The 22,050-nt window shown below is 37.2% G+C and overlaps 3 protein-coding genes across 3 annotated transcripts in view; 2 read left to right on the top strand and 1 right to left on the bottom strand.

Moving 5' to 3' along the window:
- LOC109047063 (centromere protein P) overlaps window positions 1-22,050 on the bottom strand; it is a 56,921-nt gene that overhangs the window by 28,397 nt on the left and 6,474 nt on the right. The window contains exon 6 of the mRNA XM_042711727.1: window positions 18,686-18,782. Within this exon, the coding sequence (XP_042567661.1) occupies window positions 18,686-18,782 (97 nt within the window). The remainder of the gene's footprint in view (window positions 1-18,685; window positions 18,783-22,050) is intronic.
- Window positions 4,541-7,348, top strand: omd (osteomodulin). Its single transcript, XM_019077981.2, has 3 exons — window positions 4,541-4,704; window positions 5,924-6,892; window positions 7,004-7,348. Exons 2-3 carry the CDS (start codon window positions 5,953-5,955, stop codon window positions 7,246-7,248), a joined length of 1,185 nt encoding a protein of 394 aa, XP_018933526.1. The 5' UTR covers window positions 4,541-4,704; window positions 5,924-5,952; the 3' UTR covers window positions 7,249-7,348.
- Window positions 11,824-16,936, top strand: ogna (osteoglycin, paralog a). Its single transcript, XM_042711726.1, has 6 exons — window positions 11,824-12,108; window positions 14,355-14,439; window positions 14,603-14,767; window positions 15,446-15,648; window positions 15,989-16,081; window positions 16,203-16,936. The coding sequence occupies exons 1-6, from the start codon at window positions 11,956-11,958 to the stop codon at window positions 16,371-16,373; spliced, it is 870 nt and encodes a 289-aa protein (XP_042567660.1). The 5' UTR covers window positions 11,824-11,955; the 3' UTR covers window positions 16,374-16,936.

The raw sequence follows: 22,050 nt of genomic DNA, 5'->3' as shown, positions 1-22,050 counted from the left end.
GACGAAAAAAAAAAAAAACTGCAGATGGGGACTTGTGTAAGGATTGGGAAAAATCACTGCAGTAACTGGAATATAAATGGACTCCATGGAAGGATACTGGGTTTATTATAGCCAGGCGATAGTGATGTTTTGTTGAAATCAGGTTGATTCATTATGTTTAACTAGGGCTGCTATATTATGGCAAAAATCATAACCATGATTATTTGGGTCAATATTGTAATAACGATTATTTAACACGATTATGAGTGGGCCACTTTATGCAAGTGATTTATTTAAGATAGCAATATAAAATCAAAGGTAGCTATGACATCTACATTTTAGATACCAGCGAAATTTCACAATTCTCGATACCACAGCAGAATAATAGGGTAACTCATATAAGTAAAAAAAAAAAAAGGCCTCAAAAATGACTGAAAATTCATTAAACAGTGATACAATAAAGACAAAAAAAGCAAAGGACAAATACAATAAAGATACAAATTAAACAAATTGTGCTTAAAGTGTTTTATGCAAAGTATTCAGCTAACAGCCTACTACAGAATTGTAATAATCAAATGTAAAATAAAACAGCATCCTATGTTTCTTATTAAAGCTACAAAACTCCTTCAATCAAGAGCCGTGAGTGATTCTGTCTGTCTTTTGTTGTTTGGTTGTTATTAAGCACACAGTCGGCAGCAGAAATATAGACCACTGTCACTTTAAGAGCTGCACGGATCTAATTTACTGTTACGCATGTATTTTCATTCTCGACTTCATTGTTGACTTAAGACATACCTGACGAGGGTTTACCTGAATGATCACAAATGTGAGTAATGACACATTTTTGTGTTTTGTACGTTTTTTGTATTTGAGCATTTAAAGCATGCACTTTAAGCTAAAAGTTGAATTTACATGTCCTTAGGGCTGGTCCGAAAACTTAGGTAGTGATCAACACCGACTTTTTTAGCTTCGAATATTCGAAGCTTCAGAGGGAGGGCCGGGGGCGAGCGGCTGGCAAAAAATACAATAGAATATTCTTCTCTCAACAGTGGATGTCTACACCGGCTGACATATTCCCGAGCAGCGTGCTGCAATTTATAGAACGTACTGACACAAACAAACGATTTTCAACATTTTGTCACGTCCATTGTAAACAAGACAGTAGATGTTGCGAAGCGACTACAATGCAACGCATATTCCCGACAGTAAAATATACTGCAGGAATCTGCGTTTGTATTTTTTATGACGTACTGACACAATCGATTTCAACCGATTTTCAACGGACCCGAGGGAGTGCAGTGTCGCATTTTGGTGCAATATGGACACGCGACACGTTCAGAATGAATAAACTTTTAATAAACTACAGAATAGTGCGAGCCAGAAGCAGCGTGCCTCACGCGGGCAGGGGTCATATGCTGCAGGAACAGACACTGCACCAGTGATACAAAACACACAAGTCTGTTGTTAAGAACAATACTTTTAATAAACTATTATTAAGCTGTGCTACTGTACTTTTTTTATGACTGCCGTATACACAAGTATTTTCAAAGCAAATTAAGTGCACGTTTTCATCATGTCTAAAACTACTGATTAACATGGCGGATAAAAGCAACTGTTTTCTTTTTTGACTCCAACAATATACTATAGGCATACTTACAGAACTCAGGTGATTTTTTTGATGTGTTGTTGTGGTACGCCAGTTTCAAATCACATATTTGGCACACTGCCTTTGTCCTCACTCAATTTAAAGTGCTCCCACACAGCTGAGGTCTTGGTATTTTTGTCTTCTCATCCAGATGAACTGAATCATGACGTTCACTCATGGGCAATTCATATTCAAGGGCGGATGAGAACCGTTTCGTGAGGGACGCCATGTGTTCGAGAAAAAATTTTAATAAATTACAATATTCGAATCTCAAAATTGAAAATCGAATGCCAACCCACCGAACGAATATTTGAATAATCGAATATTCTGGTCCAGCCCCACATGTCCATGTTCATTTCCGTGTCAGAGCACATGCACAGAAAGCCTCCTGAGGTACAACTTAAGTTTTAAATACACAAATAAATCTAATAAACTTTAATAAATCAGGCTAATCCCATTTTGTGAAATTTGAATGTGAAGTTTGGCCTTTTATGGAGGAGCGAAAGCGCAAATCGCTGGAGACAAAAAAATTATTAATTGCACAGTTCTGTTTAATACTGTATAATTACTGTATATTATTCAAACAAATGTGAATGTCAAAAACAGGTTCCCAAGTCATTTGAAAACTTTTTTCCTATTTTAGTTAATTTGATGCTGTTAATTCAATCTATAACGGATGCTTTCTTGGGGAAAAATCCTTTGGAATGAAGCATGGCAACTATTTAGTACTACAGAAATCAAACCAGTACTGGATAATGTAATTGTAGCTCAACTTCAAAATTTGTGGATAGTGGGTCTCACTGTAAAAAGGAATGTTATACTACAGCAAAACTGCTGGATGTGATAAAACTAATAATCAAAAATTATTTTGTGTCCCTTAAACTTAATTTTGGGTCTGAATGGGTTAAGATGGGGGGAAAAACAACATAGAGGATTGGAGGCTACAGAGAGAGAGAGGCTCTGCTCAGGAAACATATGGAACAAATCTTCAGGTTGGCCTGATTTGCTGCTGCCACGTCTTGCATACCGGCGTCTCCAAAAAAACTCTCAACAGGTTTGGATCATTTAGGATCTCTGAGCCCCAGAAATCACCTGAGGGATTTGGACACAGATTTGAAATGGTTTAAAGCTACACCAATACATCACAATCAGCGTAAACCCTCGGATGTGAACAATTCTGCACAGTAATTTTTCCACTTGTGTGATGAATCAATCATTATGAAATATCTGATATTATCAGATATCACTGTAGTTCGCTGCTTCAGATACTTCAGTTCTTCAATGTTTTTATTTTTTATTTTTTTGAGCTAGTTAATTAACCTTAGGGTCTCAAATAGTACAAGAGGGTGAATTCTTGCAAACGCAAAGTAAGCTTGTGTAAAATGTGAGCAGCAAATAACTATGAAGAACTGATTCTAGGTCTAGTTTAGATCTTTTTTACACACACCTCATGCTTTTCCCCCATCCAATTTCCCTCCAGAGTAAACACCTTTGAACTAAGACAGAAAACAACCACCCAGCTTGTTTTTATCAGCGTATTTCAAGAGGGCCACCAGACCACTTCCCTCCTCTGGAACATTTTCCAAAAAAATCTCTAAACACCGTTTTGTTCAGACACACATTTGTGGATTCAGGGTTTTTTAAAAAGGTTTAAATGGGCCATAAAATATAAATCATGGTACTTGCATGGAGGTAAAACTACGACAAATGGTGTTTACACCAAGACTACTTTTGTGTCAGTCAACGCTAAACATTTATTTAACTGGAAAAATATGTCATTAAGATCAATAGGTATGTAAGCACTGTGGTGAAAACTCAAATATGATTGCAAACGTATATTCGCACTTCCTAGTCAAGAAAGCACAAGTGTGACAATTAAAATGCAATGCATATGTTCATTTGCATATTCCCCATAAGCAATAGTCATCCTAATATTTGCACATTGCTAAAGAGCATTGCCCATGCTTTGTAGATTGCATGCAACTGCTCATCTTTCCCAAGCCTGCATGTTAAAGTCACATTTTGACAACAAATAAGCCAGGCTTCGTTTATCAAAGACCGAAAAATGTGGCTTGCCAACACATTTTGTTCAGTTTTCACCCCCTTCATCACAAAAATGGCTCAAAAGAACCTCTTGGGATCACAATCCTGACTGTTCTTTTTTTTTTTCAACCCACAGTAGCATTCATGATGCAGAGACTTCTCAGTGTCTGCCATGTGGGCAGCAGCAAAAACAAATCTTTCAGCTGACAGAATGAGTGCTAAGGGGTCTGTCTAGCCAACTCTGAAAAAATAAAAAAACAAAAAAACGCCACTCTGTAGACGGGTCTTGAGAGACCGTCTGTGGTTTAACTCCGATACATTACAAGCACTGGAAAAAGTAGTCAAGTTGCAGAAGGCCTCCATAAAGTGAGCTAGAAATGTCTAAACCAATTAAATTGAACCCACTTAATCATCGGCAATGCATTTTAGGCCAGTTTTGCCGACTGTCATCTTCCTCACTTAATAAATATTTTGGAGGAACACTGGCTAGTTCTGGTTTTCATTTACTATATACATACTGTATATAGTATAATATTTATTATATAGAGTTAATATTACACTTTAAATCTTGCTTCACATTAGCTGCACTAGTGCAACACCTGTTATGAGTCTGGCCTTAATTTAGTGGGTTAAATTTTTACTGTCCACATGCAATAATGTGGAGTGGATACTAGGCTATTCCTTCCAGAACTATGTCTGGAAACTTCAACCTCACCTCAACTGAACAAAAGGGGAAAAGAAGAATCAGATGAGACCACGAGGCTTTACTGAGGTCACCGAACACATGCAACCAAACGCTTCCAGAATCACTTCCACAGTAAAAGAGGCAGATCTCAATCTCTCCTGAAACGCCTAATGCTGCTGCGGGGGAAACCACAGAGGTAAATCTTTCACGCTCGTCCCAGGAGAAAAACATTTCCCCGCTTTAGGCAACATCGTTCAAGCTGAAGCGGTCCCCTGCTGCTGGGTTTCATCTTGGGCGCTTGGTGTTCACAATCTCACTTCGGCCTCCCACTGAGAGAATAACAACCCCACAGGTATGCCATCATGATTTTAAAGATCGTACACTATATAAGGCTGAGTAAAGAAATCAAGGGAATTACTTAAATTCTGATTCGTGTGAGGTTTTATTTCATTCAAATTCGTGTCTGCAAAATGAATTGAGCACTACTATAAATAGAGGTTTAAGCAACCTACATGCCAAAGTCAAGTTCCATTTTTAAATGACAATGCGTATCTAAAACTTAGTTTAAGGAGAAATAGTTCATTTCAGAATTTTAAAAATGTGCTTTTTAAAATGTGCTTTTGAAAAGACATGCCTGTCTTTTCTCACGTTCAAAAGGCCAATCAAAATGTAAACAATCCTCCAGATGTGGTTTCACTCTATGAAAGAGATTACTATGATTGATTAATGAAAACGAGCTTCAAATTTACAGAATAAGTCATTATTTAATGGAGAAACATTAAAATCATAGCCGGCATACCAACATGTCAAAGTTCTGCAGAAGACAAGAAAATTACTACGGAGAGAAACTTTGTCATACTGAGCAGTTACAGTAGTTAAATTAAATTTAAAATTTAAACTCGCTGTATTTTTTGGATCACTTTTCTAGCAGCTTTACCAGCTCATATTATAACTACGACCAAACTACATTATTTAAGTGTAGGAGAATATTACATCAAATATAAATAATAATCCAGGAAGACAGAGTTCTTTCATATTGCAGGGAGTGTCCACCTCTCCAAAATGGTTGTTTGTGTTTAGAAGTGAGAAAGAAAAAAAATATAAATACCTATTAATACTAGGTCAGTCAACCACTGAGGTCCCACCTTCAACAGCCACAGTAAAAACCCTGCTGAGATAATTGATCCCAGACATTACAACAGAAGAGAATGCTAAACAAATATCAACATTTGCAGAAAAATGTCATATTTCCCAAAGTATGTGCAATTAGAGGTGTTTAGTCTTTTGCAAAAGTCTTGAAAACTCATTTTGGATCATTTCAGCTGTGATCACTTTCTATTCACATTTCTATTTCTGCTTCTTTGTGGAACCCAGTCTAAATTAAATATTTTTGTAATAAAATATTGAAGATATTACTATTATATTGATTACTTCAGTCATAGCAATGTGATCTAAATGCATAAAAACACTATAAAATACACCGGGAGGGGAATAAACAAGATTTAGCGTCGGCATTCCTAATAAACATGTTATAATAATCAAAATACAATTCTTCTTTGTGTCCGTTCCAGACAGATAAACAGGAAAAGCACACCAAACCATGACACCATCACACATCTTGAAAATACTGTCTCTGCTTTTGCTTTCTGGAGTTCTGGTTCTTTCTCAAGACTATGAAGCCAACTATTTGGATTACGACACAGATGACTCTTTGCCTGAAGATCCTCGACTTTCTGTACCTCAACAACCTGATTACGATGGGCAATTAACGTATTGGTACGAATGTGCCAGCGAGTGTTTCTGCCCCTCGTCCTATCCTTTTGCCATGTATTGCGACCACCGAAAACTCAAGGCAGTTCCCAACATCCCAAGACACATTCGCCACTTGTACATTCAGCATAACGACATAGAAGAGATAACTTCAAAGCCCTTCATTAACGCTACATCCCTGAGGGAAATCAACCTCAGCTACAACAAACTCCAATCATCTAAGGTGGATAAAGATGTCTTTAGTACACTCAAAGAACTCATTCAGTTACACCTTGAGCATAATAATCTGGAAGACATTCCTTCTCCTTTGCCAAAAACCCTTAAAAGGCTTCATCTGGGCTTTAATAAAATTTCAAAGATACCAGCTGATGCCACACGCGAGCTTACGAAACTTACAGTGCTGGATTTGTGCAGCAACAGACTAACCGATGCAGGTATTAAAGGAAAGATCCTATCTGACATGAAGAGCCTCATGCAAATCAACATGTGCAACAATAAGCTCAAGTCCATGCCAGCAGACCTTCCAGAATCGATCCAGCAGATATCACTGGAAAACAACTTAATCAGCTCCATACCGGCAGGCTACTTTAAGAAGACTCCTAATCTTCTGTCCATTCGCATGCCACACAATAAACTTAAATCTGTTGCATACAATGCCTTTAACCTTTCCAAACTGATGGAGCTCCATTTGGGCCATAACCAGCTCTTCAAACCGTTTTTTGTCCCCAGGACCTTGGAACATCTTTATCTAAATCACAATGACTTCAAAGGTAGGACTGAACTCATTGATCTAAAACATGAAGGTCTCTTCAAGAAATGTTTAGCACATCCTTACTTTACTCAAACGTATCATTCTAGTAATGGCATATGTCTCTTTGCAGATCTGAATATCTCTCTGATGTGTCCATCACTGGATCTTGGCAACCCTAACATGCTGACCTACATTCGTCTTGACAACAATAAGCTGAGAGGACCAGTGGACTACTACGCTTACAGATGTTTCCCAAGGCTGATAATGATATTTTATGGAAACCAAAGGAAGGACGATGAAGAGGACTCTGAAACCAAAAAATATGAAAAACCTGACCGACCAAAAAGGCCTGGAGGCAACAAAGCTATCAACTAGAGAGATTATATAGATTTTTGAGATTTGTCAGACACAGCTCAACACACCAAACTATTCATTATTCAAAGTATAAGACTAAGACTATTGAAATATTATTAAAAAAAAAATACATATATTAATCATTCAGTTCATTGCTGCTTGAACATTCTATTTGATTTTCTGCTTGCATGGTTATTCTTTAATGCATCTCAATTATCATAAAATGTGGCCAAAATTGAATTGCTATGTACGGAAAAAGTACAGATTAATTTTTTTTCTTTTGCACAATGTCACTTATCTCTCCATAAATACAATGTAAAGCATTTATCTACACTAAAACACTGCATTGCAATGCATGTGAATTCCTGCAAAATGTAATAAATAGCAAAACTTTGTTTTCTGGTGAAATGCTACTGAAGCCAGAAAAGTATCTAAGAGGATCTAACATAAAGTAAAATAAACAATACAGCAATGTTATTGCATGCAAATATAATGATAGCCCATTAGTTTAATGGAATAAACATCTTGTTGAACAAACTGTAATGTATTACCATTTTTGGGGCGCTACACTTTAAAGACTCACTAGATGGCTTTGTTTATTGGAAGACTTGATATAACAAAACAATAACTACGTTTAAATATCAAAAATTATTATTTTTCATCAAAATCACAGGACAAATAAATTATCGTTGAAATCAGCCGCGGTCGATTGCTACTAATTATACAGACTTCCGTGACAGACTAGCGGTTCATAACCCTCTGACTATTCAATAATAAAAACAAGTATTTTTGCACAATCTAACACTCCAGTTTTTTAGAGTAGAGGAATTACATTGAAACATTTGAAATCCTCCAAATCAAGTCATGTGGTGAAGAAACCACCCTGATGGAGAAATGAACCACAGATGAACAGCACTGTAAAAACATTTCTAAGTATTTGGCCCTTTTCCCAGTACAGTAAATTTTTACAGGTTGGCATAATTGTTAACACACCTGTAATGTTATTCATTCTCTATTTTCATCTCTTACATGTTTATTTCGAGGGGCCGAGGTGCCCTCCGTAAAACGGTCACATGTTTCCTATTAAACATGTTTTTCTTCACTTTAATCTTAAAGTGTCTGTTTTATAGAAGAGCTCTGTTGTTCTTTTGTAATTCATTTTATTTGGTTTTAATGAAATGTATTTAGGCAAACTTGTAAATCACACAAACAGACTGAAAATGTTTAATCACAGTTCAGATACAGTGACGGACAACTATTACCAAAGAATTTGGAAATTTGGACCTGTTCTATCCTAATGTCCTGGTATCTATCCCAATCACAGCGGTTAAAGCAAAAATATAAATAAATAATAATTAAAAAAAATTAAAAATCCTGAGCCTGAACTTTTTTCCAGGGTTTGGGGGTTGCGGGGGCAGACACATACACAGAGTTATTTGGCAAACAGAAAAAGAAAATTATTTTCCTTGAAACTAACCAGTAACATATCTGCCATTGCCATTAGCCCTGGACAGGCTCAGACTACAGCTTATGGTGGGATATTTGAAACAGCAATAACAAGAAAGATTACTCACTACAATATAGTGCAAACACATGTAGCATTTAGGATGCTTTTGATATCAAGTTTTGCTGGTTAGCTTTGTCCTTGACAGGGCACAAGATGACCTACAATCTAAAACATAACATTTCTGAAATTGTTTTGTTCAAAAGAAATCTCACTTATCAGTCAATATTGTTATCATCTTTCAAATTATAATAAATAAACTAATGAAACAAAATAACACAAACATTTCAAAACATACAAAGAAAAAAATAACTGTTTCAACTATAACATTTCAAAAAAAACCCAACTTACTGATCAACAAACTAATCTCAAACTGATTTTGTTTCTTATGAATATATGATTGACCTGAAGAATGAAAGCTATGTCATACACTTGGAAAATTATGAACTTTATCATGCTCATAGACACTAGGGGTGTGACAATACACTTAGCTCACAAGCTGAGACAAAATGCAGATACTTGGTTCACTAGAATGAGACAATGTTTTCATACTTACAAATTTTCAAAAGACAAAATATTTGTCTTTTAATCACAAAAGGTAAAACAATGCAGTTGTATTTTGAAATGTTTTAACTAATCTAGTGCTTAACTAATGATTATTTTGCCAATCAAGTAGGGGTGGGCGATATGAGCTAAAATTCATATCACGATATTTTACACTGTCCAGGCGATATCGATATTATATTTAATTACAGACAAAATATTTTTACCTCATATAACTAGAAAAAGTGAGGGATTGGACACAGACCTGAAAAGTCTTTTTTTATTGTGCCACTGTTTTTCTCAAAAAGTGCAAACGTGCAACATGAGGTAGGCCTTTATGATGAAATAAATTAAATTAAATTAAATATTGTGTTTGAGTAGGCCAGTGGTTCCCAAACGTTTTCTGCCGGGCCCCCCTTTTGTAGAGAAAAAATATTTCAAGCCACCAAATACCATTATTTTGTGTATTTGGTTTAATGAAATGTGTTTATGTGGTTTAAGGTTAAAAAAAACACATTATTTTCCACATACAGTACATTATTGTTTATCCTCTATGCCCCGCCTTCTGAAACATGTTGATTTTCACAAGGCTCATCACTCTGATAAGTGAGGTGTGCTGTAATTGGCCAGCTATCCAGCGCGTTGTGATTGGCCAAATGCCTCAAGCGTGAGACGGAAATGTTATGCCTCTTAACATATTGTGAAGCCTTTGTACCGGCCGGAGCGACGAGAGACATAAACATAAAACCCATTATAAACGTGATATAAACATGATTTCTAGTCGTGTTTTCTTTTGGAAAGCAAAAACAAAGTAGTTTTGCTTTCTCAACGGAACAACGTCACACTCTGTGGCCTTGAGTGAGCCGTAGCCAGAGGCCTAGAGCTGGGTTGAATGAGCAGAGGCGGGCATCTTGAGAACGGTGCAGCAGGTGGATTCTACGAAGGAGCGCACCTTGGTCTTGCAGCAACCACATGTGACGACCCCAGGCTGGACTCCGCTTCGTCCACGGTGAAAGCCGCTTCTGCGATCCACAGTTGATGTATTTCCTCAGCGACCAGCACGGATCAGCCCCAGGCGGATATCGTCCTCTTTTTGAAGGCCAAACAAATAAGTTCAAATAGTAGTTATCGCTTTCACAGTGAAACACACAGCGTCTATACGACATGGCGGCGGCGGGCAAAAACAAAATACTACAATGAGAATAAAAGATACGCCTTCTTTGCTTTGTGTGAACATCTGTGCGGGCGTTACGCAAATTTCCCACATAACTGACGGTTATAGAGATATGTGGGGGTGTGTTAGAACGAGCCGTTCCAGGGGCGTGGAATGAGCGTTAACTTTTATAACGAGAAGATTCTCTTTGGATTTGGGACTTTTTTGCTTTCCTCAACGTAACAAACGTCTTTGGCAACTTCACAGATCTTCTTTATTCACCAAGAGTTTTTGTAACACTCCAAAGAGAAAGGAAAATTTGAAAATCGCAGGCATATGGCGGATATCGTTACTTTTAAATACATAATGTAATATGCCTAGATTATAACAAATACCTGCAGAGGGCGCCAACGGCCTGGTGATGTTCCATGTGATTCAACGAAGTTTAAATCCATTTAATTTTAATATTTGGCAAGTCAGAAACTTTTATTTTGAAATTGTGATGTACAATAAATCACATATTTAGAAATATGTTGATGTATTCTCCTGTGTTGGCATAGGTTTAAATGATTAACGTTACAAATCAAGTGAGTTTTCCCAGATGAACGTTAAGCAACCCAAACTCACCGCATATGCAGAGGAAGAGTTTAGCCCCTTTGACACATACAGTCTTTACTGGTAAATTACCGTTAAGAGATCATGTGTGAACTCGTCTCGCATCTCGTGTTTATAAAAGCAAAAACTTCTGATTGGCTAGTCATGTTAATTTGGTTGAGAGTGAAAGCTGTGTTCCTCTCATACATTGGTAGGCGAACTCATGAACTCGAACGTGATTTCAACAAGTGTTTTTAAATGTAGGACGACTTTTTTTTTTTTTCAGCCAAACGCTACACGTCAGAGATCCGTCACGGTGCCGGAGAACTTTAAGCCCTGCAATTATCATTGTATTTTTGCAGATTTCTGCAAATCTAACCAAGCTACTCTTTATTCCTAGTGAATTTACTGTAAAACGCTATCAAAGCTAGAAAAGTCTAAAGATCCATACCCTGTCACATTTCTGTGTTAACATTGTCCTCCCATTGTCGTGTTGCTTTTCTTGCTTCTCTGAGAAAAGCAAAAAAGATTAATTAGAAAAATACAGAGCTAAGAAAAGCCAAACATGCATCATGTTCCAAGAGATCAACATACATAAAATTCTGAGCTATAAATCTCCAAAGCAAAACTAACAGTCCTTTTCATTGCCTTCTGTTTCTTTTTTACAAACTATTTTTTCCAATGGACCACAAACATGGCCAAACCCTGCAGGCGACACAGTGGTCTGATCAGCTCAAATGGGAACGTGAAGGGTTAAGGTCTGTTCCATAAACTCCCACTTAAGGATCTCCTCTGGCAGCCTGTGGTGGGGCTTAAAATCCTGATTTGACAGATCACATTTTACTCACAGGCACCAAGAAAATAGCCAACCACTGCCTGCACTGCGCTTCTGCTCTTTAACGTGGCAGAACACATCCCAGAGTCTTTAGATACAATGGGAACGAGGCTGAGAATGCTCATATCAGCAGTTATAGTGGCATCATGGGTGCTCTCAGCATCTGATGCACACTATCACACTCACAGGCATCACAGACTGGAGGATGTAGCACTTACTGAGGAAACTGATGTAAGGGCACAGAGGAATAAGGTAAACTTTGTGTTTTTATTCCATGACTAATTGTTATCTTATGCAAAGGCTGACAGAACAGAATATTTAGAAATGGGTTTGTTTTTGTCTACTGCTTGTCTATTTTATTTATGTATTTTAATTTGGGGTTCATTTGATTTCATTTGTGTTTAGTTCAATTGACTTTGCTTGTTCCCACTTCAATATTTAACTAAGCCATATACGACACATAAAAAATCTAATGCAACACATATAATTATATCTATTATATTTAAAAAATGACCTACAATAAATGTTTTAAATAAACTGATTTAATTAAAATGTTTATAATGTGAACTATTAAGGACCATTTCTCACTATTAACTAGTTGCTTATTAGCATGCATATTATTAACATATTGGCTGTTTATTAGTACTTATAAAGCACATATTAATGCTTTATTCTGCATGACCATATTCTAGATCCCTTAATCCTACTCCATACCCAAACTTAACTACCTTACTAACTATTAATAAACAGCAAATTAGGAGCTTATTAAGGGAAAACTCCTAGTTAATAGTGAATGTGTGTTCCCCATTCTAAAGTGTTGCACATATACATAATTAAAAATGTAAACTTAATATAAAAACTAACTGATTAACATGTCAAATATATTCAGTATTAAGATTATAAATTTGCTGCATTGCAATTTAAAAAAACAATTATTATTGATTATTAATATTGTACTATGTAAACAATTCAAAATTACACGATTATTCACATTTAAAGTAAGCTAAGTGACTTTTAAAATGGTTTTGCTATAGCTTAAGTAAATTATACCACACATTTGCAGGTTTACATATCTTACATTTCCACCATAAAATCAGATTACTTCCATATACTGATGGTTTTGAAACCATACAGCTTTGTTCAAATAAACAACTCAACAGCTGCCCGGCACTGTGTGGAAGCTGTCTGATTAGTCAGCAGTCTGTTCTAGAGGAGTTCCCTCAGGCTCAAATTCTCCCACCCACAGCTTCACGCTAACTCATGGGGTCAGACACTGTCAGGGTGATTTAACAGATGCCTGAAGACACACAGGTCCAAACAGATGCTCGTCCCAACAAGCCCAAAGAGATAACAGTTATTCATGAACAGGATGTAAGAGTAGTATACTCAAAAAAACAAACTGTCATCAATTTCTCACCCTCATGTCATTACAAACCCCATGTCATGACTTTTTTCATCCATGAAACACAAAGGGAGATGACTGTTTTTTCATGCATTGATAACGAACAAGGTTCGAAGCTTCAAATTTTCAAAAAGGATGCAAATTTTCCTCAAAAGTGACAAAAAAACTCATGCTTTATATCACGTCTTCTGGCGCAATACAAGGGCTTTCTGTGAAGAAAAGGTACAAATTCATATAGTTCAAGAAACTATTCACCGAAAATATTGTCTTTTGGTGCTTGATAAAATAGCCATGTTTTCGAATGCTACTAAATGATCCAGATGCAATAGTAAACAGTACATTTGATGGGAATACTGTCTGTAAATAAGATAAATGTCAATCTTTTTTAATGTAAACAACCCTTTACGGACACCTCGCCATTGGCTAGTAATTTTTTTAGTTTATTTTTTTAGTTATCCTTCATTGTAACCAAATACACAGGACTTTCTCCATCCTTCAGAATTCCTCCTTTTGAGTTCTACAGAAGAAGGTCATACAGGTATGGAAGCCCATTTCCACTACTAAATAAAAATAAATAAAGGTAACTGCGACTTTTTAATCTCACAATTCTGATTTTTTTTTTTTTTTTTCACAGTTGCGAGTTTAAATCTTACAGTTAAATTTTTTTTCCCAGAATTGTGAGTTTTTATTTCTCACACCGAGTTATGAAGTCAGAATTGTGAGATATAAACTCGCAATTGTAAGAAAGAAAATCTCTTTGAATAGTATTTTTTTCCATCTGAATTGGACTTTTTTAACTTACAACTGCGAATATATAACACACAACTCTTATAAAATTAAACACAATAAATTTTGAGTTTACATCAATAATTACAAAAAAAGTCAAAGTTTTTTTATTTAGTGACAGAAATGGGCTTCCATATGCAGGTTTGAAACATGACATGACAAACAACATTAATTTTTTGATTAACATTAATGCAAAGGCTGGGAATAATTTTTTTTTAATAAAAACAAGACAAGACATCAATTATTGATGTTCAACCTGAATGTGGCATACTTGTCAAAAACCGTACCAACTAATGAAGCCATTTTACAGAGAGCGACAGATGATATCTACGCCCTTCTGATTGCCGACACCCCCGATGACTCTACCCCATTGCCACCTGGAGGAGACCCTTCAGGTAAGGAACAACGGACATCTGGTCAACTGTCTGAAAAGAATGAGTGATGGGCTCTTTTTAAAAACCACATGTTGCTCACAAGAGCCCTTATTTGTTCACGAGTTATGTCTATGTGAGTGGGAAGCTTCATTAACTTTTGAATGAAATTTTGTACATGTTCCAGACCTTCCAACTTGTCTACTGTGTGTGTGTCTAACTGGATCTGTCTACTGTGAGGAGGTCGACCCAGAGATGACGTCAGTGCCTGCTCTGCCAAAGGAGACAAACTACCTCTACGCTCGGTACAACAAGATAAAAAAGATAACAGTCAAAGATTTCAGAGATGTCGGTGAGTTCTTCCTGACTTGACTTGCTCTGGCATTCTCGTTGACCGCCCTTTTTTGTTGGGGGAACAAATACAATCCTTGTGGACAGGATAAGGGATTGCCCTTAAGGAGAGCAGGAGGCAAACAGCTGCTTCTTTTCAGAAACAACCCAGAATCCATTTCATCCAAAAGATTTCCAAATGTTAAGGGACATGATATACAAACCGCAATGTGATTACAAGAGATCGCAAGTTTTTCCGTTGCATAAAGACATCGATCACATTTCGGAACCACAACATCCTACAAAACATGTGTGTTGACAAAAACTTGCAAATGTGGTAAACTCCTCTGTTTGCAGCAGTGCATCATGGGTACAACAAAGTTAGCTAGAGGCCTTTAGGGGCCTCATGCATCAAAGGCTTTTAAAGTTTCTTTGATAATTTGTTGAATGTATATAGGGTATTCACAATTGATGCTAATGAAACATTCAATAATAAGGTGGCTTTTAACAGCACAAAAAAAAGTTAAAAGGAGCATAAAACTTTTAACAAACAAAAACTGCAGTAATTACGAAAAAATTAACCATGTGGATGGCAGGAGTGTCATTTCTACGCCAAACTGTCTAGGTGTCTAACATATGACGTTAACCTTCACATTATCAGTTTAATGCTCTTCTGTCCATTTCCATTCATCTACTATAGTTACTCTGAAGAGAATCGACTTCACTGGAAATATCATTTCTGAGATTGAAGACGGTGCGTTTGCTAAGCTTACCATGCTAGAGGAGCTCTCCCTAGCCGAAAACCAGCTGGTCAAGCTACCAATGCTACCGGCGAAATTAGTCTCCTTCAATGCTAATCACAACAAACTGAGGACCAAAGGAATCAAGTCAAATGCTTTCAAGGTAAAGAGGCACAAATTACACTACCTGTTTAAAAACCTTTACATTTGTGCATTTAGACGCTTTTATCCAAACCGACTTACAGTGCATTTAGGCTATACATTTTTTTGCCAGTATGTGTGTCCCTGGGAATTGAACCCACAACCTTTTGCGCTGCTAACGCAATGCTCTACCATTGAGCCAAAGGAACTCGCCATTTCTAGCCAATGCACATTGAGGACAAATGGACAATTTTAGACAATTTTATGACTCTTTTAATCTTTTGCTCTCACTTCCAGAAATTAAGCAAACTACAATTTTAGACAATTTTATGACTCTTTTAATCTTTTGCTCTCACTTCCAGAAATTAAGCAAACTGACACATCTGTATCTTGCTCACAATGAACTGGAGGCGGTTCCTCTCATTCCAGAGACTGTCCGCACACTTCACCTACAGGTTAGAAATCTGAACATGTTTTGCATGCTAACAAGTCTTCTGCACAGAAATTATACAAAAAAATAAAATAAAATACAACATCTTGAAGGTACTCTAACCCATTCTCTTGTTGTGTTTTCAGAACAATAACATTTCAAGCATGACTGTCGACACCTTCTGCAAAAGTAACAACACATACTACATCCGCTCCAACATGAACGAAATCCGTATGGATGGAAATCCCGTCAACCTCGGCCAGTACCCCAACAGTTTCACATGTCTGCAGTCTCTGCCAATTGGGCGATACCAATGAAAACAGAATCAAAGGTACACCACAGTGAGAAGTCCTTGGATAGCAAATGATGATGACTAAAACCGAGAGGCAAAAGTCATTCAATCTCCTGGTGCCTGAGCACAGATGAGTGTAAAAGTTATTACCATGAGAACCTGTATTATATATCTAGTTATGTAACAGCTGCCCAAACACTTAGATTTCCTCTTGATACTGACTTTGTAGATGAACCTGAACCACAAGTCTTTGAAAGAATAACTTCATATCCATTGTAAATAACCACTGGAGGCTACTGCTTAGAAAAATGTGAGATCATGAATAGCTGCAGTCAAGCTTCTAGTATTCCTCAGAACTCTGTGAATTTCTGACACCTTCTAGTACTGTTAAATTGTCTTACTTTAGCTGAAATTAAGATGCCTGCTAAGTTAATTAGAGGGCAAGGAACTCATCCCAAGTCACTGATCTTTCCCAGCTGACTTTTACTTTAATGTTCTGAATATTATTTATATGCTAAATTTGTAATTACTACCTATATGTGAATTAAACATGAATAGAGTGTACAGTAAAACATTGTATGAAATCAACATGTTAAGTTTGCTTTTGTTGTTTAAATACACTTTTTTTTTTTTTTTTAAATTGTGTGACTAGTTTGCTTTTATCTTTTACAACTATGTCAGACTGTAGTTAAAGCAAAAAAAAAAAAAAAAAAAAGGCAGTTCCAAAAAGAGACCAAAACAACTGTCTGCAAATTGCAAACCTATCAAACCCAAAGATTCTGCACAAAGAAACTTCTGGAAAAAGTGGGGTAATATTGTTCCATTTAACCGGCCAAATTGGCAGCCATTACAGCACAATGCTCCAAGCAAATAATGGAATGTTTTTCATACTGACTCGAAAAGGCTTCATTCCCAAACTTTCACTGCCATCAAGTCATGGAATTTGTTCCCAATCTGACATTCAGCAATCTTTCTCATACTCTTGAAAGTCTCATGATATATACATATTAGGGGGAACTACTTACAAGAAGAGAAATACAAGTGGAGAACTTTGTTATTCCATGTAGAATCTTTGAAACACATATTTTTCTCAAAGGAATTAAATCATTCAGGTGTCTTTGTTTTGGATACACATTGGTCTAAATAATCATATTCCTTCTAACTTATTACATAACTTATCTTTTAATTTATAACTTATTATATAAGCTTTTATGAAAGTTATAGAAATACAAACCTTTATATTACAAATTAAATTATCAGCATAACAACAAAAGTCAGAATACTACCAATTGGACAAATTGAGCCACAATCAATCATAGAAATTTAAATCGAGTCCCTTTTTGGCAAGTTTGTGTGTAGCTGTGACTAGATTTCAATAAAAGTCCCAATTACTTTCATGATCAATAAGAACTGATATTGCTGTCAATTCTCAGTACTAGTGGTCGACCGATATTGTTTTTTTGACAGCCTATGCCAATATCTTGGAAACCAGGGTGGCCGATATAAATGTGTTTATTTTAATTTACATTTAAGAAATTTGAAATCATTTGAAAATGGATTAAAAAATACATTTGTAAAATAAACATACTTTAGATGACAAAGTATTTTCCACAAATAAATAAATATTTAATAAAAATATAATAAAAAGGAAGTAAACACTGTAACCAATGCATTGGGAATCATATTTTTTCAAATAAAGCCAAGGTAACACTCATTTTACATACAGCACACAGTGAAAATTACATGAATGTGACAGTGGGCAAATGCATAAAGCTCAGCATAATGTTAATCACATTTAATGTTTAAAGCATATTTTTTCACGGATAAAGTCACACAGAGAACACACAATCATGCAGGTCACATGCACACTTCCCAAGATCACACAGTGGATCAACCAAGTTTGCAAGGTTTGTAAAATTAAGATTGGGCATTAGCCATTCAAAGATTTTGTGAAACTAGACAGTATTATAAATGACGGCTATTACTAAGAGGGAGAAAAGCAATCGTTATAATACTGTTTGTATACATTTTAATTCCCTTTGTTTAACCTTTCTATCTAATGATTAGACAGATTCTATCCGTATTAAAACTGTTTAACGATGACCGTCAAGAGGGGAGAAAGCACTGTGTGCCAGGGTGCTGCTGCTCTCAGCAACGTTAAAATAAAGTCCCACCTTGAACGCATCGGCCAAACAGAAAAAAATATCGGTCAATGCCGATATTTGAAAAATGACAAATATCGGCCGATATATCGGTCGAGCACTACTCAGTACTCAAGTATTTGTGCCCATACATAGTTGGATGTGCACTTTATTCCCTGCTTCTATTGCTGGTTACCTGAAAGTGCTGAAACGTTTGACGCCTCTCCTCACATCTCTCAGAGAACGTCCTCAAGGTCCTGAAGAACAAAAGAAGATCTTTTGTGTCCTCCACTCTGCAAACAAGACAGTATTGTTACATTAATTGTTTTGCACACTTTGGTAAATAAACAATTAGATTATTTGCTAAGAAAAAAAAATGACAGGGTAATATCCTCCAAGAAAAAAAAATGACAGGGTAATATCCTCCACATACAATGTAGAAGGATAAACTGTGTATTTGTGTTTAATCCCATTCACAGGCTGACATTACGAGACATTTTGAGATTTTCCATAGATTTACCAGGGGCCCAGAAACTGTGGCACAGAACGCAACTTTCCATGACTCTTGAGTCTTGTCTGTGAAAGGCTGGTGTTGTAATGTGTGATGGAAAAATGGTAAGTCTCTCAAAACTAAATGGATCCACTCCAAGAGTAAAAGACAACAACTTAATGCAAAGCTTAATTTTGTAATCTGGGCAAATTTCCATAGTATGCATTTCAGATTTGTTGACTGGGACCTTGAATCTGAAAAAGTCACTTTAAAGAATGCTAACCTTTTAAGTTCGACAGACTAAACATACAGAATGCCAGGATTGCTCTACAGACCGATTAATGGCAAATCAATGTTTGGCCGCTTTTTATAATTTCACTAAATTTGTCCCTTCAGTTTTTCTCATTTGCTTGGTTATGCTGCCAAGAACTTGTGGTATGTACTAATATTAGTTGTATAGATTCCAAAAACCTGTGTGGCTGTGCTTCGTTTGTGCTTTGTTTCAAACTTCACACGTATCAAGAATCAAAACATCAACAACAGAACAAAAATTGCAGGCATAGCTATAGATACAGTAATGAAAGCACAAAAACTCACAAGCCTTAGCACTTTAAAACTTTCTCCACAGACATGCCTGCATCCACTTATGTACCTGACCACAAGAGTGCTCAAAAAATTCTTAAGTTTACATGGACCATAATAGTTATAAAGTGCGTCTTCCTGAGATGCAGAGACAACTCAGACTTATGCGAGAATCATTATCTCCAGTATTTTTCCGACTCTCTCGTGCCAGGACTCTCAGACCAGACAATATGATCCAGATGTACATTCAGCGACCAGGAGGCTGGCTGCACTTTAGAAAAGGACCCAAACAAATCACCGCCAAAACAGCAGCACTACTTTAAACTGTAATTTGTCATCCCAAGTGGAACAACCACAAAAGATCCTATAGTCACGTTTTTAGAAAACAAAACTCTGAAATGTAAAGAAATTCATTGATAATTCAAATGTATGAGTGTAATGCATTAACACTTCAAGTAATATTATGTTGACTGAGAGATTAGTGGTAAGAGTGCCGTTGCTTTGAATCTTTGGAAATGTACCATAAAGCTACAGATACTGTACGACATGAAAGCATAAATCTAGAAGCAGAATAAGTTAACCATAAGCATGAATCTTCGCTACTGGAAGTCACAGATTCAGACCTCAACTCTCTTTTCAAGTATATTGCAAGTACGCTGTACAACACATAATCTAAATAACCTAACCTTCTAAATATCTTGGCTGTGTTCTCTGTGGATTACTGAATATATCAACATCAAAAGGTGTTACTTTAATGGGAAGTGTTGTGCTGTACTCGTTCAAGTAATAATAGAAGACAGAACTGCACTTCAGACCACAGGAATTTTATCACAAATAAAGCAAATACATGTAACTAGGACAAAAATGGTTTTCATCCCTGGGGTCTCTGGTGAAGTTGCCTGTCCAGAATGTCCTGTTTCACACAGTCCAGAGTGACCTTCAGGTGGTCCACACGTTCACTTTTTACAGTGCACACACTGTGGGGTGCTGTTGGCTGTCAATGACTTGCTGGTGCCATTTGTTGACAGTTTAATGAGCGGGACATGTTACGGACCGTCAACACAGCACTTTTAAACATTAAATCCACACATCATTATGTGGGGCGCAGCATTCTTATGGACACAACTGACTGAACCTCATTATAGCACCAGAAGAGCAACCATCCATAGTTTAGAAAGAGAGATTACTCCACCAACATACACTAAACAAAATTATAAACGCAACACTTTTGTTTTTGCCACCATTTTTCATGAGCTGAACTCAAAGATCTAAGACTTTTTCTATGTACACAAAAGGCCTATTTCTCTCAAATATTGTTCACAAATCTGTCTAAATCTGTGTTAGTGAGCACTTCTCCTTTGCCGAGATAATCCATCCACCTCACAGGTGTGGCATACCAAGATGCTGATTAGACAGCACGATTATTGCACAGGTGTGCCTTAGGCTGGCCACAATAAAAGGCCACTCTAAAATGTGCAGTTTTACTGTATTGGGGGGTCCGAAAACCAGTCAGTATCTGTTGTGACCACCATTTGCCTCACACAGTGCAACACATCTCCTTCGCATAGAGCTGATCAGGTTGTTGATTGTGGAATGTTGGTCCACTCCTCTGTGCGAATTTGCTGGATATTGGCAGGAACTGGAACACGCTGTCGTATACGCCGATCCAGAGCATCCCAAACAAGTCTGGTGAGTATGCTGGCCATGCAAGAACTGGGATGTTTTCAGCTGCCAGGAATTGTGTACAGATCCTTGCAACATGGGGGCGTGCATTATCATGCTGCAACATGAGGTGATGGTCGTAGATGAATGACACAACAATGGGCCTCAGGATCTCGTCACGGTATCTCTGTGCATTCAAAATGCCATCAATAAAATGCATCTGTGTTCGTTGTCCATAACATACACCTGCCCATACCATAACCCCACCGCGACCATGGGCCACTCGATCCACAACGTTGACATCAGCAAACCGCTCACCCACACGACGCCATACACGCTGTCTGCCATCTGCCCTGTACAGTGAAAACTGGGATTCATCCGTGAAGAGAACACCTCTCCAAAGTGCCAGACGCCATCGAATGTGAGCATTTGCCCACTCAAGTCGGTTACGATGAAGAACTGCAGTCAGGTCGAGACCCCGATGAGGACCACAAGCATGCAGATGAGCTTCCCTGAGACTGTTTCTGACAGTCTGTGCAGAAATTCTTTGGTTATGCAAACCGGCCCTGTTGCACAGCTGTCCGGGTCATGCTGTCTAATCAGCATCTTGATCTTGCCACAGGTGAGGTGGATGGATGCTCTCAGCAAAGGAGAAGTCCTGGGCTGTCTGTGGTTTAGAACAGTGGCGTGCACAATTGTGAGGCCGGTCTTTTGATGTACATAGAAAATCTCTGAAACGCCTTTCGAGACGGCTTATGAAGAGAAATGGGGGCATTCAAAAGTTCACGAACAAAATTTTCTTCAGTGTAGACATTCCTGCAGTCAGC

The sequence above is a fragment of the Cyprinus carpio genome, chromosome A22 (genome assembly GCF_018340385.1).
Source record: "Cyprinus carpio isolate SPL01 chromosome A22, ASM1834038v1, whole genome shotgun sequence".
Taxonomy (NCBI): domain Eukaryota; kingdom Metazoa; phylum Chordata; class Actinopteri; order Cypriniformes; family Cyprinidae; genus Cyprinus; species Cyprinus carpio.
The sequence above is the reverse complement of the archived record's forward strand: the minus strand, read 5'-3'. Positions and strand labels throughout refer to the sequence as shown.